Here is a 16,399-nt window from a genome sequence, read left to right as displayed (position 1 = left end):
TTTTAGAAACTTTCTGTGTGAAAAAGCTTGAGTGCTAATTGAATGGACTGTATCATTGTATATATCATGCGTTAGTAGTGATAGTATCTTTTTTTTGTGGGCATTATACATTCATATATTAAATATTTAAGTTTCCAGGCCTACATACCCAGCTATATGATATGCTACTCACTGTTGTTTGCTTTAGCATGTATCTATTAGTTTTTACTTTAGATTTTATTACCATCATTATTTTGTGAAACAAACCACATCTATCTTTAGATCTCTCTTAAGTAACATTTTGTTTCATTTTTTTGATATTATAAATCTTCAACAATCTGCACAATGGATCTGTAGTTGGTCCATGTGCTGTACACCTGCTTACCTTCTCCATAAATGACCTTACACTTTTTTGATGATTTATATCACCCCCCCCCCCCCCCCAATGCACATCATCACAAAAGCCAGACCCCCCCCCCCCGCTAAAATGACATCATACCTCATCCTACAACCCCCCCCCCCCCCCCCCCCTCAATGTTGCTGTTCAATTTTTCTTGAAACATTGATATTTTTCCAAAATCTTGTCTAAACTCTGTCAACATGAGTATTTTAATCAATTCCTATTACAATTTATTAAAACATTTTTCTAAAACGCAAAATAACGGCTAAAATTCATTTTCTAACATTGTTAATTATAATGCAAAAGTGTAAAGTCTGAACCCCCTCCCCCTCATCACACACTGTCACAGAATTACTGACCCCCCTCCCACCTAGGAGTGTGACTTCATTTATGGACAACCCTTATTACAAGTTGTCACAAAATTATGACTTCTTTCTCCCAGAAGTGTGACATTATTTTGTGACAACATTTTGTGACAACATAGTAATAAAGAGGTTTATTAAAAACTAATTTCTATTACTTCAAATAACAAATGTGTATCTTTTGGCTCACCGTAAAAAACATTTAATAATATTTTTTTACTTTTAGTCAGTGAAAACTTTGTTCTGAAAATGATGTGATGTAACATTAACACGTTAAATGTAGCACAATGTTGACAAATAAATTAAATGTGGCACAATATTGACAAATAAATTAAATGTAGCACAATGTTGACAAACAAGTTAAATGTAGCACAATGTTGACAAATAAATTAAATGTAGCACAATGTTGACAAACAAGTTAAATGTAGCACAATGTTGACAAACAAGTTAAATGTAGCACAATGTTGACAAATGAATTAAATGTAGCACAATGTTGACAAATAAATTAAATGTAGCACAATATTGACAAACAAGTTAAATGTAGCACAATGTTGACAAACAAATTAAATGTAGCACAATGTTGACAAACAAGTTAAATGTAGCACAATGTTGACAAATAAATTAAATGTAGCACAATGTTGACAAATAAATTAAATGTAGCACAATGTTGACAAATAAATTAAATGTAGCACAATGTTGACAAATAAATTAAATGTAGCACAATATTGACAAACAAGTTAAATGTAGCACAATGTTGACAAACAAATTAAATGTAGCACAATGTTGACAAACAAGTTAAATGTAGCACAATGTTGACAAATAAATTAAATGTAGCACAATGTTGACAAATAAATTAAATGTAGCACAATGTTGACAAATAAATTAAATGTAGCACAATGTTGACAAATAAATTAAATGTAGCATAATGTTGACAAACAAGTTAAATGTAGCACAATGTTGACAAATAAATTAAATGTAGCACAATATTGACAAATAAATTAAATGTAGCATAATGTTGACAAACAAGTTAAATGTAGCATAATGTTGACAAACAAGTTAAATGTAGCACAATGTTGACAAATGAATTAAATGTAGCACAATGTTGACAAATAAATTAAATGTAGCACAATATTGACAAATAAATTAAATGTAGCACAATGTTGACAAATAAATTAAATGTAGCATAATGTTGACAAACAAGTTAAATGTAGCACAATATTGACAAATAAATTAAATGTAGCATAATGTTGACAAACAAGTTAAATGTAGCACAATGTTGACAAACAAATTAAATGTAGCACAATGTTGACAAACAAGTTAAATGTAGCACAATATTGACAAATAAATTAAATGTAGCATAATGTTGACAAACAAGTTAAATGTAGCACAATGTTGACAAACAAGTTAAATGTAGCATACTCAACAAACAAGTTAACTCTACCACAATGTACTAGCATGAATATTCAAGAGGGCGAGCCATTTGAGAACACTGTCAGGCCACAAACATATTGTTTCCACCAAGATGTAAGATGAAGTTTCACTTCAAATTTGTTCTTTTTTGGAATTGGCAATTCTTTATTTTTTTGTCACTCCTGTGGTATTCTGTCACTTCCTGTGCTACTGTTGTTGTCATGTCACTTCCTGTGCTACTGTTGTCATGTCACTTCCTGTGCTACTGTTGTCATGTCACTCCTGTGCTACTGTTGTCATGTCACTCCTGTGCTACTGTTGTTGTCATGTCACTTCCTGTGCTACTGTTGTCATGTCACTTCCTGTGTTACTGTTGTCATGTCACTTCCTGTGTTACTGTTGTCATGTCACTCCTGTGCTACTGTTGTCATGTCACTTCCTGTGTTACTGTTGTCATGTCACTTCATGTGCTACTGTTGTCATGTCACTTCATGTGCTACTGTTGTGAAGTCACTCCTGTGGTATTCTGTTGTCATGTCACTCCTGTGCTACTGATGTACTGTTGTCATGTCACTTCCTGTGCTACTGTTGTCATGTCACTCCTGTGCTACTGTTGTCATGTCACTTCCTGTGTTACTGTTGTCATGTCACTTCTGTGCTACTGTTGTCATGTCACTCCTGTGCTACTGTTGTCATGTCACTTCCTGTGGTATTCTGTTGTTGTATGTCACTTCCTGTACTACTGTTGTCATGTCACTTCCTGTGCTACTGTTGTTGTCATGTCACTTCATGTGCTACTGTTGTCATGTCACTTCCTGTGGTATTCTGTTGTTGTATGTCACTTCCTGTGCTACTGTTGTCATGTCACTTCCTGTGCTACTGTTGTTGTCATGTCACTTCATGTGCTACTGTTGTCATGTCACTTCCTGTGGTATTCTGTTGTTGTATGTCACTTCCTGTGCTACTGTTGTCATGTCACTTCCTGTGGTATTCTGTTGTTGTATGTCACTTCCTGTGGTATTCTGTTGTTGTATGTCACTTCCTGTGGTAATGTTGTCATATGACTCCTCTAGCACTCTTGTACTAAATAAATCACTTTCCATTTCCCTTTCATATAACTGTTACCTTTCTTTATAAAGAGTTTAAAGTCATTTACTGTTATTAATTCTTAAAGACCATATCAATGCTCCCAGGGTCCAAAAACATTTTCTCTATTCAATTCACTGTTTTCCCTGATCCAAGTGTTTAATCATAAATCTAAGTCATGATACCGCTAGAGCGGCCAAAAACATTTTCTCTAATTCACTGTTTTCCCTGATCCAAGTGTTTAATCATACATCTAAGTCATGATAACACTAGAGCGGCCATCAATTCACTGTTTTCCCTGATCCAAGTGTTTAATCATACATCTAAGTCATGATAACACTAGAGCGGCCATCAATTCACTATTTTCCCTGATCCAAGTGTTTAATCATACATCTAAGTCATGATACCACTAGAGCGGCCATTTTTTTGTTCTACTTTCTCTTTTGTAAAACCACTCCCAAAACTATCAAATTAACTAAAGATAAGTATTAATGCTAATAATATTCTGATCCATGATTTTTTATGTAAAAGTTTAACATACTTTCATTTTCCAAAAATATGAGCTCGTGAAAAATAATTCTTATCATTAATGTTTCTGACATAAGCCTATTTTTTTTTCCCCATAGACACTTTATTTTTCTTCGTTAAAACTAATTAATTATCTTCATTCAATAAATAAATAATTACCTTAAGGGGATATGCTATGTTTTTTTTCTATTTTTTACAGTTTAAGATCTAAAGCCTTTTTTTGAATACTTTTATCATATTTGGCATATAAAAGTAAGTATTAAATAGCAAAAAAAAAGGGTCGAAAACAATTTTGGTTGTCATGGAAACCCAAAAAACCTCCGCCATTTTGAATTTTTCGGTACTTTTAAAATTACTAAGGCTATTTTATTTATGCACCTATAGCAATCAAATTTAAACTGCATATATTTCATTATTTATTAAAACTTTTGTCCCAACAACTTTTTGAAATAATTACTAGTAAGAATTTTACAAGGTCTAAAAAATCGTACCCTTTTTAGTATTCAAAAGTTTCAAAATGTGCATATTAATTACCAAATACTTTTTTTCTATGAAAGCAATCACAATTCCCTCGTGACAAAAGTTGTATTTTTGCATCAAGAACATTTACTGAAAATATGGTTGGCATTGTTTAATAAATAAAAAAGAAGTAGGCTTTTTAGTGTTAAAAACATGCAAACTGAGAAAAACAGCAAAAAGTAACGAAAACTAGGTCAGGAAAGTACCATATCTGTGTAAACTGCAAAGCCGATTGTAAGCTTTGGGTGTTTCCAAGATGTAGGAAATTAAGTTTATTAGATACATGAGAAATCCAGCTTTCCAATGACGTCAAATACAATATAATGACGGATATAAAACTTTTCAAAGAGAGCTTGTAAGATTGGGAAAAATTGATTACTTTTTAATTAATAGGGTCATAAAAATCGTAATTCAAACACATAACATATTTTTTTCTCTTTAAAGTTATTATTTTCTTTATACAAAATGGACAAAGTATCCAAAAGTGCAAGAAACCCATCATGACGAAAAACAAGAAAATTTTGTGATTTTTTTTCCGCGCATATCCCCTTAAGATTATATAAATGTGTAGGACATTGAACATGAAAATAACTCCAGTCTTCAAGAGTTAAAAAATATAGTATTTGCTGCCTTTTTTGTTTACCCTGTGCCTCAACCACTGTTTTGATAAACTACAATTTTAGTTTTATAACACATTGGTTAACTTATTTTTAACATTTTATGGCATTTCATTTTGTTGTAATCATGTTATTTGCTAAAATTGTTTCTTTTTTAGTTGTAGTATTTTACCACTTTTATGTTTTAATCTGGTTATGTGCTAAATTACTATCTTTTTAACTAATTACAGGAGAATATAGTTTTTATTATAATTTAACTTTAAATAATTGATCTGATTGCCCGAATGTTTTCTGTAGAGATATTGAAAAATCAGGTTTTTTGTTGAAGTTATTCTTTCTTGAAGAAATATAATGGTTAGTTTGTTAAGTAAACAGATCAGCATGAAATGTATTGTTATTGTTAAACTGTAATGTTTAAAAAAATATATAAATGGTGTTTTTCCACTTGATATTTTATACTCGTTATACTTGGATGTAATTTTAAAATTTGTGCTATAAAAAGATTTCTTTTTAAACAATTAAAATAGATGTTAAAATTGTGTGAGTGATGAATATAGTTGGACAGTGGGTTGTTATTGATTAGAGAGGAAATAAATTAATTCAATATACATATATAAATATATATTTTTAAAAAATCTAACAATTTAAGTTTAATATTCTTTCTTTAGCTTCTTGCTGATTAACTAATTTTAAAAGATACATTAGCTTAAATTTGTGTTCATTTCATATGCAATAGGCTACTTTGGTTTGTTTATCCATTTATAATTTTTTTCACCCTTTTCTGGAAAAAAAATGTTCTTTTGGTTTTTTCCTATTCCTTTGATGAATTAAAAATGTAGGTTTAACTAATTAGTGCTAATCTTCCAGCATCTTGGCAAACTATTTTATCTGTGTTGATGTACATTTTTCTTTAATAACTAATTAAAGATTAATTATAATTAGATGATCCAGAATGTCCCCACTCCCATGATTTCTTAAATTAGTTGCTTGTCCCTTATGTAGCCATCAGCATGTAATCCAGCTGTAGTTCTGTAGAGATGCTGACTTTTGCTTTAGTTTAACTGGCATGTTTGCTTCCATTGACCTCCATGTAATTCAGCTGTAGTTCTGTAGAGATGCTGACTAGCTTTAGTTTAACTGGCATGTTGACTTTAATCCAGCTTAAGTTCTGTAGAGATGCTGACTAGCTTTACTAGTTTAACTGGCATGTTGGCTTTAATCCAGCTTAAGTTCTGTAGAGATGCTGACTTTTGCTTTAGTTTAACTGGCATGTTTGCTTCCATTGACCTCCATGTAATTCAGCTGTAGTTCTGTAGAGATGCTGACTAGCTTTAACTAGTTTAACTGGCATGTTGACTTTAATCCAGCTGTAGTTCTGTAGAGATGCTGACTAGCTTTAACTAGTTTAACTGGCATGTTGACTTTAATCCAGCTGTAGTTCTGTAGAGATGCTGACTCTAGCTTTTAGTTTAACTGGCATGTACGCTTTCATTGACCTCCATGTAATCCAGCTTAAGTTCTGTAGAGATGCTGACTTTTGCTTTAGTTTAACTGGCATGTATGCTTTCATTGACCTCCATGTAATTCAGCTGTAGTTCTGTAGAGATGCTGACTTTTGCTTTAGTTTGACTGGCATGTTTGCTTCCATTGACTTCCCTTTTGCACCTCCATAAAATGTGTCTAGCCATAACTGATTTATGTGGATCAGAGTCCAGATAACTTTGGGGTCAAGGTTAGGCGCAAGTGGGGTCCTCCCATTGAAGCCACTAAGGAGATAGAGAGAGAGAACTACAAGAAGCTCTGGTACCAAGTGAAGGGCAGATACTTAGAGGTACTGTCTTGCTCATTAGAGGACATTAACTCTCTTATTACTGTCTCATGCTGGTGTTCCCTCAGAAATTGGTGCTTTCTCAGTTAGAGCTGAGATATTTTAGGTCATTAACTCTCTTATTACTGAATCATGTTGCTGGTGTTCCCTTAGACATTAGTTTACTTTACGCACAATTTGGTCCACTGTTAAAAAAAAAGAATAAAAATAATCACATCTGAAATAGAATCGCACAATGCTGCTTCTCTGTGTGCTGTGTTAGGGGCAAAGTTCTGTGGCACTAACTCACTTCCTGTTTGCTTGCCAGGTTTTTGTGCACTGTTAAAGGTTGCTTTCTCTGCCATTTCCTTGGGCTGTCAGCTTTTTTTTTCTGGGCAATAATGGGCATGCTAATAATGCAGTAATAATGTGTGGCTGTTTGATTTAATTTGGGTTGTTGGGTCATCCTGATGGGTTGGGTTGTTGGGTCATCCTGATGGGCTGACCTTGAATGAAGGAGAAGGGGATGTTGATGAGGTGAATGCTTTAGTAGCCTGCTCAGGTTGTGAGAGCTTTAGTATCTCAGTGTTGACCTCTCAGGTCCTAAGCGCTTTAGTATCTTCAGTGTTGACCTCTAATCCATCTTAGTGCTGTAGTTAGCTGTAACACAGGATAGAGCCTTTGATGTAGCTAGACCTTTGTTGCTCCTTGACATAGCCAACAGCTGCTCGCAAGCAATGGGGGTCCCCGGTCAAGCTGTCCCCTAGAGGTTTGCTGGACACCAACGCCCTGATCTTGGATGTCCAGAAGGAGAAGGAGAGGGCGGAGTATGAGGAGATGTGGCGACTTCAGCATGGGATGGTAAGCTCCCAGTATGGGACAGTTGTGTTAGGTTTGATAATGGGATGGTAAGCTCCCTGTATGGGACAGTTGTGTTAGGCTTGATAATGGGATGGTAAGCTCCCTGTATGAGACAGTTGGGTTAGGCTTGATAATGGGATGGTAAGCTCCCAGTATGGGACAGTTGTGTTTAAGTGTTAGGTTTGATAATGGGATGGTAAGCTCCCAGTATGGGACAGTTGGGTTTAGTTTGATAATGGGATGGTAAGCTCCATGTATGGGACAGTTGGGTTAGGCTTGATAATGGGATGGTAAGCTCCCAGTATGGGACAGTTGTGTTAGGTTTGATAATGGGATGGTAAGCTCCCTGTATGGGACAGTTGGGTTAGGCTTGATAATGGGATGGTAAGCTCCCAGTATGGGACAGTTGTGTTAGGTTTGATAATGGGATGGTAAGCTCCCTGTATGGGACAGTTGGGTTAGGCTTGATAATGGGATGGTAAGCTCCCAGTATGGGACAGTTGGGTTTAGTTTGATAATGGGATGGTAAGCTCCCAGTATGGGACAGTTGGGTTTAGTTTGATAATGGGATGGTAAGCTCCCTGTATGGGACAGTTGTGTTAGGTTTGATAATGGGATGGTAAGCTCCCAGTATGGGACAGTTGTGTTTAGTTTGATAATGGGATGGTAAGCTCCATGTATGGTACAGTTGGGTTAGGTTTGATAATGGGATGGTAAGCTCCCTGTATGGGACAGTTGTGTTAGGTTTGATAATGGGATGGTAAGCTCCCTGTATGGGACAGTTGGGTTTAGTTTGATACAGCTTAGTGTCGTATACATCATAGGTCACTGTTCTATGTTGTGCTAGTCACATGATGGTCAATGATCTATGTTGTGTTAGTCACATGATGGTCACTGATCTATGTTGTGCTAGTCACATGATGGTCACATGATGGTCACTGATCTATGTTGTGCTAGTCACATGATGGTCACATGATGGTCACTGATCTATGTTGTGCTAGTCACATGATGGTCACTGATCTATGTTGAGTTAGTCCCATGATGGTCACATGATGGTCACTGATCTATGTTGAGTTAGTCACATGATGGTCACTGATCTATGTTGTGCTAGTCCCATGATGGTCACTGATCTATGTTGTGCTAGTCACATGATGGTCACTGATCTATGTTGTGCTAGTCACATGATGGTCACTGATCTATGTTGAATTAGTCACATGATGGTCACTGATCTATGTTGAGTTAGTCACATGATGGTCACTGATCTATGTTGTGTTAGTCACATGATGGTCACATGATGGTCACTGATCTATGTTGTGCTAGTCACATGATGGTCACTGATCTATGTTGTGCTAGTCACATGATGGTCACTGATCTATGTTGTGCTAGTCCCATGATGGTCACTGATCTATGTTCAGTTAGTCACATGATGGTCACTGATCTATGTTGTGCTAGTCACATGATGGTCACTGATCTATGTTGTGCTAGTCACATGATGGTCACATGATGGTCACTGATCTATGTTGTGCTAGTCACATGATGGTCACTGATCTATATTGTGCTAGTCCCATGATGGTCACTGATCTATGTTGTGCTAGTCACATGATGGTCACTGATCTATGTTGTGCTAGTCACATGATGGTCACTGATCTATGTTGAGTTAGTCCCATGATGGTCACTGATCTATGTTGTGCTAGTCCCATGATGGTCACTGATCTATGTTGAGTTAGTCACATGATGGTCACTGATCTATGTTGAGTTAGTCACATGATGGTTACTGATCTATGTTGTGTTAGTCACTCATCACAACCTGATGTTTACCAGCTCACTCTGCCTATTGTTGGGTCAAATTATACATAGCCCATATAAAAACAGTTCAATTTGTCTTATAAAAACCTCTCCTCCCCCTGCACACTTAATCTGCATGTGTAATGAGGTACTAAGGATAAGACAAGCAGTGCCATCCAGCACCAAGCTAATTGAGCACTGGATGCAAGAGCATGGGAGATAACTCTTTCAATATTTCAGGGGGAAATCAATACAAGTCCCAGCTGTCAAGCTACCATCATGTGATCACCTACCACATCATCAACCACGTCAAAATGTGTTTTAAGACTTAATTTTCTTAAAGCTCTATTTTATAAATTGATTGTTTACTATTGAAATAAGTTTTTTTACAAAAAACAAAAATTGTAAAATGAAAAAGAGATGAGACGTGTAAATACTGTTGCCTAGGAGCCATCACCACGTGGTGTAAACAATCCCAGCAAGCCCACCGCACCACCTGCCCCGCAGTTTGATAGCACACGCACACAGGAGGGAACAGAGCGGGACAAGTATAGAGAATTGTGGCAACAACAGCATCGTGAGGTAGTTATTGTAGTCAGGTAGTTACTGTAGTCAGGTAGTAAAAACAGTCAGGTAGTAATAGCAGCCAGGTAGTTACTGTAGTCATGTAGTTACTGTAGTCAGGTAGTTGCAGTAGTCAGGTAGTTACTGTAGTCAGGTAGTTACTTTAGTCAGGTAGTTACTTTAGTCAGGTAGTTACAGTAGTCAGGTAGTCATTGTAGTCAGGTAGTAAAAACAGTCAGGTAGTTACTGTAGTCAGGTAGTTTCTGTAGTCAGGTAGTTACAGTAGTCAGGTAGTTACTGTAGTCAGGTAGTAACAACAGTCAGGTAGTAACAACAGTCAGGTAGTTACTGTAGTCAGGTAGTTACAGTAGTCAGGTAGTTACTTTAGTCAGGTAGTTACAGTAGTCAGGTAGTCATTGTAGTCAGGTAGTTGCAGTTGTCAGGTAGTTACTGTAGTCAGGTAGTAACAACAGTCAGGTAGTAACAACAGTCAGGTAGTTACAGTAGTCAGGTAGTTACTGTAGTCAGGTAGTTGCAGTAGTCAGGTAGTTACTGTAGTCAGGTAGTTGCAGTAGTCAGGTAGTTACTGTAGTCAGGTAGTTACAGTAGTCAGGTAGTTACTGTAGTCAGGTAGTTACTGTAGTCAGGTAGTTACTGTAGTCAGGTAGTTACTGTAGTCAGGTAGTTACTGTAGTCAGGTAGTTACTGTAGTCAGGTAGTTACTGTAGTCAGGTAGTTACAACAGTCAGTTAGTTACAACAGTCAGGTAGTTACAGTAGTGAGAATATTACACTAGTCAGGTAGTTACAGTAGTGAGGCAGTTACAGCTGTCAGGTAGTTACAGTAGTCAGGTAGTTACAGTAGTCAGGTAGTTACAGTAGTCAGGTAGTTAAAGCTGTCAGGTAGTTAAAGCTGCTAGGTAATTACACCTTTCAAGTGGCTTTCATCCATTTTTATAAGCTTTTATTGAATTTGCTACTCGTCCAGTGTGTCCACATTTTGTCTGTTGTCATAGATCGGAAAACTCGAGCAAAATTTTGGGCACTTTTAACTAACAGATTTGGCTCAAAGTTGGCACGTAGGTCAAGACATAAAAACAGTGCAATCTGACCTTAAATTTGACTTAATTGGATGCCTAATTAATTTTTTATGAATTTGTTAAAATTAGTAGACTGTCTTATCCAACTATTCCACACTATTATACACAAGTTTTCATGTTCATGAGGTGTGCAATAGTTTTTAGTCATGCAACTCTATTGTAAATTTTAAAAATTTAAAGTACTGAAAAAAAATTCATAAAAAACATTTTAATAACAATCTTTTATGTAATAATGCATTAAAAAGTAGAAAATAAATGAATTTCTTTAAATATATTATAATACTCTACTATTTAAATAACTATAAAGAAAAACGTGGGTCACTTCCCTAAATATTAGTAAAAGTATCCAATAGATAGTGACCCGCCCTTTTCTTTATAGTTACTTAAATAGTAGACTATTATATTTTTAAAAATTCATTTATTTTCTACTTTTTAGTGCATTATTACATAAAATCTTATTAAAACATTTTTTTAAATGAATTTTTCTCTTAGCTTTTAAACACAAAAATTTTCATTTAATATTTGTTTAGTGATTACAATAATTTGATACATGTGTTAAGATATAGTGTTTTTAAACACAAAAAGTTTCATTTAGTATTTGTTTAGTGATTACAATAATTTGATACATGTGTTAAGATATATATATTGTGTCAAGAAAAGCTATTGTTTTTTAAAAGCTTTTTTAGTTCACAACATGTTTGTAAGTGTAAGGGTGTGGTTAATCTTGCAACTTAATTTCAACACTTTAAAAATGCAGCAATTTTGTTCAAACTTTCCAGATGCAATTGTCTCCAATACTAGAATATAATTTTTGTAATATCTAATGAAACAATGTTAGAAACTCTAGCTGGATGACATGAAGGTCTTGTCACATAGAACATCTAGGTAATGTGTACATAGGACATCTAGGTAATGTGTACATAGAACATCTAGGTAATGTGTACATAGGACATCTAGGTAATGTGTACATAGAACATCTAGGTAATGTGTACATAGGACATCTAGGTAATGTGTACATAGAACATCTAGGTAATGGACTTACTATGAGCGTACATAGAACATCTAGGTAATGGACTTACTATGAGCGTACATAGAACATCTAGGTAATGGACTTACTATGAGCATACATAGAACATCTAGGTAATGGACTTACTATGAGCGTACATAGAACATCTAGGTAATGGACTTACTATGAGCGTACATAGAACATCTAGGTAATGGACTTACTATGAGCGTACATAGAACATCTAGGTAATGGACTTACTATGAGCGTACATAGAACATCTAGGTAATGGACTTACTATGAGCGTACATAGAACATCTAGGTTATGGACTTACTATGAGCTTACATAGAACATCTAGGTAATGGACTTACTATGAGCGTACATAGAACATCTAGGTAATGGACTTACTATGAGCGTACATAGAACATCTAGGTAATGGACTTACTATGAGCGTACATAGAACATCTAGGTAATGGACTTACTATGAGCGTACATAGAACATCTAGGTTATGGACTTACTATGAGTGTACATAGAACATCTAGGTAATGGACTTACTATGAGCGTACCTAGAACATCTAGGTAATGGACTTACTATGAGCGTACATAGAACATCTAGGTAATGGACTTACTATGAGCGTGGAGTGAAACAATTTACTCCTAACCATGACCACCTCGTTGGATACATTTAAAATTAATTTCTTTCACCTTGTAGCCTGTAACCTTCATGTGAGTTTGACCGTGTAACCATTGACCTTCTTGAGAGTTTGACCTTGTAACCTTTGACCTTCTTGTGAGTTTGACCTTGTAACCTTTGACCCTCTCGTGAGTTTGACCTTGTAACCTTTGACCTTGTGGGTTTGACCTTGTAACCTTTGACGTTCTCCCCAGGCCCAAGAGACCAACATGAAACGTGGAGCTGGGGTTTTAGACACCGCCCAGATCATCCGGGAGGTGGAGCGTGAAAAACGTGAGGAAGAGGAGCGCCTCAGACAACACAATCCACTGCTGGGGGGTGGGGGAAAGCCCCCTGTGGGGAAGGTGCGAGGAAATGTTGACAGGGATGAGTACCACAGACTGTGGGAGCAGCAGAACTCTAAGGTAGATAACTCATCTTTTGTGTCAGTTCTTTCCCCTTGGTATTGATTGTGTTTTGATTATGACTGAGGTCTATTACACTTTGATAGAATAACTTGAAGCTTGGGAAAGTTTTGTCAGTATGGCATTTACTGCAGTATAACTATTTTATCTTGGCATAATACAAAACTATTTACCTGTTCATTACATTGAAATTTAAAATTATAAGTGACAAATTTTTTCTTTTTCATTTCACAATGTTTATTTTTTGCGTTAAAACCTTCTATCTCCCATGTTGGTAAAATCATGTTGCATTCATCACACTTTGTTTCTTATCCAACTTCTTTTATAAGTAGCCACTTTTTGTTACCTATTCTGTCCTTACTGCATGGCGAAAGCTTGAGCTAGAAATGATTCAGCTAGTCAGTAGCTAGAAATGATTCAGCTAGTCAGTAGCTAGAAATGATTAACTACCCACCTAGGTAGTTTAACATAGTGCTAAACAAAATATGTTCAGGCGTTTTTCTTATAACTATATAACCAATTAACAATCCCATAGCACTTAATGAACATTTTCTGTCATAATGCATTTGATTTAATGTGGATAGTGAACAGCATATTTGAATGTAAAGTTGTAAGAAAATATTTGTCAACAACACATAGCATGCAGGCAAGCCTCCTCCATATCCTGGCAAAAAGTCCCCTGAGAAAGTGAACAACAAAGATGTTAGCAGAGGAGATACAAAGCAATTAGCCAAGGTAGAAACCTTTAGTTTGAATAGCACTATGTCCACTTGATGTAAGGACTTGTAATGCTCAGCCATAGAATCTGGTGTCTCATTGAAGTTTGGAATTTCCTCTGGGCTATAAAACTTGGTGGCTCTAAAACTTGGTGGCTCTAAAACTTGGTGGCTCTAAAACTAGTTTTATTTTTGGCTGCAGAGGATGGAGGAGCCAGCAGCCGACCAGCAGTTTGATGATAGTTTAAAGAACATTCAGGATAAAATAGCTGAGGCCAAAGATGAAGCAGACAGATATCGTAAGCGCTGGGAAGAGCAAAAGAAGGTAGTGGCCTACACATTTTGTACCTGCCATCTGCTTGCCTCAAAAATTTGGTGATGGTTCAAGATGTCTTTCTATTTTGCTTTTATTTCTGTAAAACTTTTTCTGTGGCTTTTAGAATATTGATGTAAAAACCATTTGTTCTTTTGCTTTTACTCTAGTTGATGTAATTGCCATTTTTATAACTAGAGAATATAACACCCCTGACGGTTTTTTGCTCAATGATTTTAGTTTTTAATGCAGAACTTTTGATGTTACTTATTTAATGAGTCATCATCAGCTTGAGGTAAAATTTTACAAGCTTCTATTTAACTCTCTAAGCCCGTAATTATTTTCACGTTTTACCGGAATTATTTTTTTCACTCATTTTTTTCAGTACCCCTGCGGCTAAATGACAAATATCTTTTTACCCATTGATTTAAACCCCACACATTATGATAAAAATTAATCGTAATTGAATGCCCTACACACTGATATTAATTTTAATTATTTATTTATTGAAGAAAGGTAATTACTTAGTTTTAAAGAAGAAAAAATAAAGAGTTGATTTTTTCAGGCAATAAATACACTTCTGTCTGGAAAATTAATAATAAGATTTATTTTTCATGAGTTCTTATTCATAGAAAATGAAAGTCCGTCCATTTTTCTACAAAAATCATGGATCGGGTTAGTCTTTAAAATATTTATACTAATTGATTTTTTTTATAATGTGGCAACGTAAACGTCTCGACGCAGCCGCTGAACAGCATTCAGCAGTGATTAAAAAATGCAGTTTTTCGAGTTGTTTTACAAAAAAATTCTATAAAATACAAAATCAATCTAACGAGAAAACGACAAGAAGTAAATACAATGAAAAATGGCCGCTCTAGTGTTATCATGACCAGATTTACAATTAAAAACTTGGATTGCGAAAAACAATGAATTAAAGAGTTAACTTGCTTCCTATGTCATCATAAATCAAAACTGCCGAGTGAAATGTCAGGCACTTCTAACTCAGATACGTTTCAAAGTCACGCTTTTCATTATAATTATTTAAATAGTAGTGTATTATTATATTTTTAAAGAAAATCATTATTTTCCCCTTTTTAGTGCATTATTACTTAAAAGCTTGTTATTTAAACGTTTTTATGGAATTTTTTTGTACAAAATTTGTTCTAAAGCAATTTCTCAATGGAAGTCAAATGACATGTACAATTTGTTAACTTGATGTAGTAGCAGAACATCATCCTGGCTTTGTTTTTAACTACTCTCTTCTTTAATTCGTTACAAAGGTCATTTTTAATTAGATTTTTTAAATTTATTACTGGAATAGATTTACTGATTTATTTCAAATGTAACTCTAGTCATCTCTTAATGCTGCTTTTTGCTAACATTTCAAGTATATTTTGCTTGTGTTTCTTCTTATTAAATAAAATCAGAAACAACATATAATTGGCTAACAACACATCAAATTTTATGAACTTGTTGATATCAGGCCTACTTATAAAAATTGTATGAACATGTCAATTTTAGACCTACACATTAAAATTTATGAATTTGTTATTAGGCATACACATTTTAAAAAGAAATCCACAATCAGCTTTTTAATAGCGAAAGATGTCTGGTAGGCCTGCTTGTGAGTGCTCATAATGTTTAGGAACAGTTGCTTTAAAAACTTGAAGGTAGAATAAAATGATAAAATGAGAACTCGCTTATACAGGAAGGAGTTTCTAATAACCGGCCACACACAGTAGCAGTAGAGGAAGATGTGCTGCCAGTGGGTGGGTACGAAGATTACAGGAAAAAACTAAACCTTGAGCGCCAGAAAGAATATAATGAAATGCTCAGACAGGTAGCTTGGACTGTTATTTTTATTTATTTTTCATTATAAAAATCTTTTTTATTTTTTGAGTTCAGTTTGACAGAAATTTGAGATCTGTTATGTGTTGAAAAAAATGTGTTTTAAATAATTTTAAAAATAATGGTGACCCACTTTTTTATAATTTCACTGCTTTAGGCAGTGATGACCCACTTTTTGATAAGTTTGTACTTTAGTCAGTAGTCACTGAGTAGTGGCCCACTTTCTGATCAACTTAAGGAAGATGTGAACCAATTTACATATTGTAACTTGAACCAGGGAAAATTAAGTAGAAGATCCAATAAAAGTTTGACATATTGTAACTTAAACCAGGGAAAATTAGGTAGAAGATCCAATAAAAGTTTGACATATTGTAACTTGAACCAGGGAAAATTAGGTAGAAG

The 16,399-nt window shown here is 35.0% G+C and overlaps 1 protein-coding gene across 16 annotated transcripts in view; it reads left to right on the top strand.

The window, feature by feature from the left end:
* Positions 1-16,399, top strand: part of LOC131937921 (centrosome and spindle pole-associated protein 1) — a 96,369-nt gene that overhangs the window by 2,110 nt on the left and 77,860 nt on the right. For 8 of the 16 annotated variants that reach the window (XM_059295674.1, XM_059295675.1, XM_059295666.1 and 5 more), the window contains exons 3-9: positions 6,610-6,732; positions 7,426-7,569; positions 9,802-9,936; positions 12,911-13,120; positions 13,760-13,855; positions 14,039-14,161; positions 15,858-15,989. In XM_059295674.1, coding sequence (XP_059151657.1) covers positions 6,610-6,732; positions 7,426-7,569; positions 9,802-9,936; positions 12,911-13,120; positions 13,760-13,855; positions 14,039-14,161; positions 15,858-15,989 — 963 coding nt within the window. The remainder of the gene's footprint in view (positions 1-6,609; positions 6,733-7,425; positions 7,570-9,801; positions 9,937-12,910; positions 13,121-13,759; positions 13,856-14,038; positions 14,162-15,857; positions 15,990-16,399) is intronic. The other 8 variants (XM_059295681.1, XM_059295678.1, XM_059295680.1 and 5 more) reach the window with 6 other exon arrangements.

The sequence above is a fragment of the Physella acuta genome, unplaced genomic scaffold (genome assembly GCF_028476545.2).
Source record: "Physella acuta isolate Inbredline_101_S28 unplaced genomic scaffold, ASM2847654v3 ptg000225l, whole genome shotgun sequence".
Lineage (NCBI taxonomy): Eukaryota > Metazoa > Mollusca > Gastropoda > Physidae > Physella > Physella acuta.
Note: the sequence above shows the minus strand (reverse complement) of the source record. Positions and strands in the feature narration are given on the sequence as shown.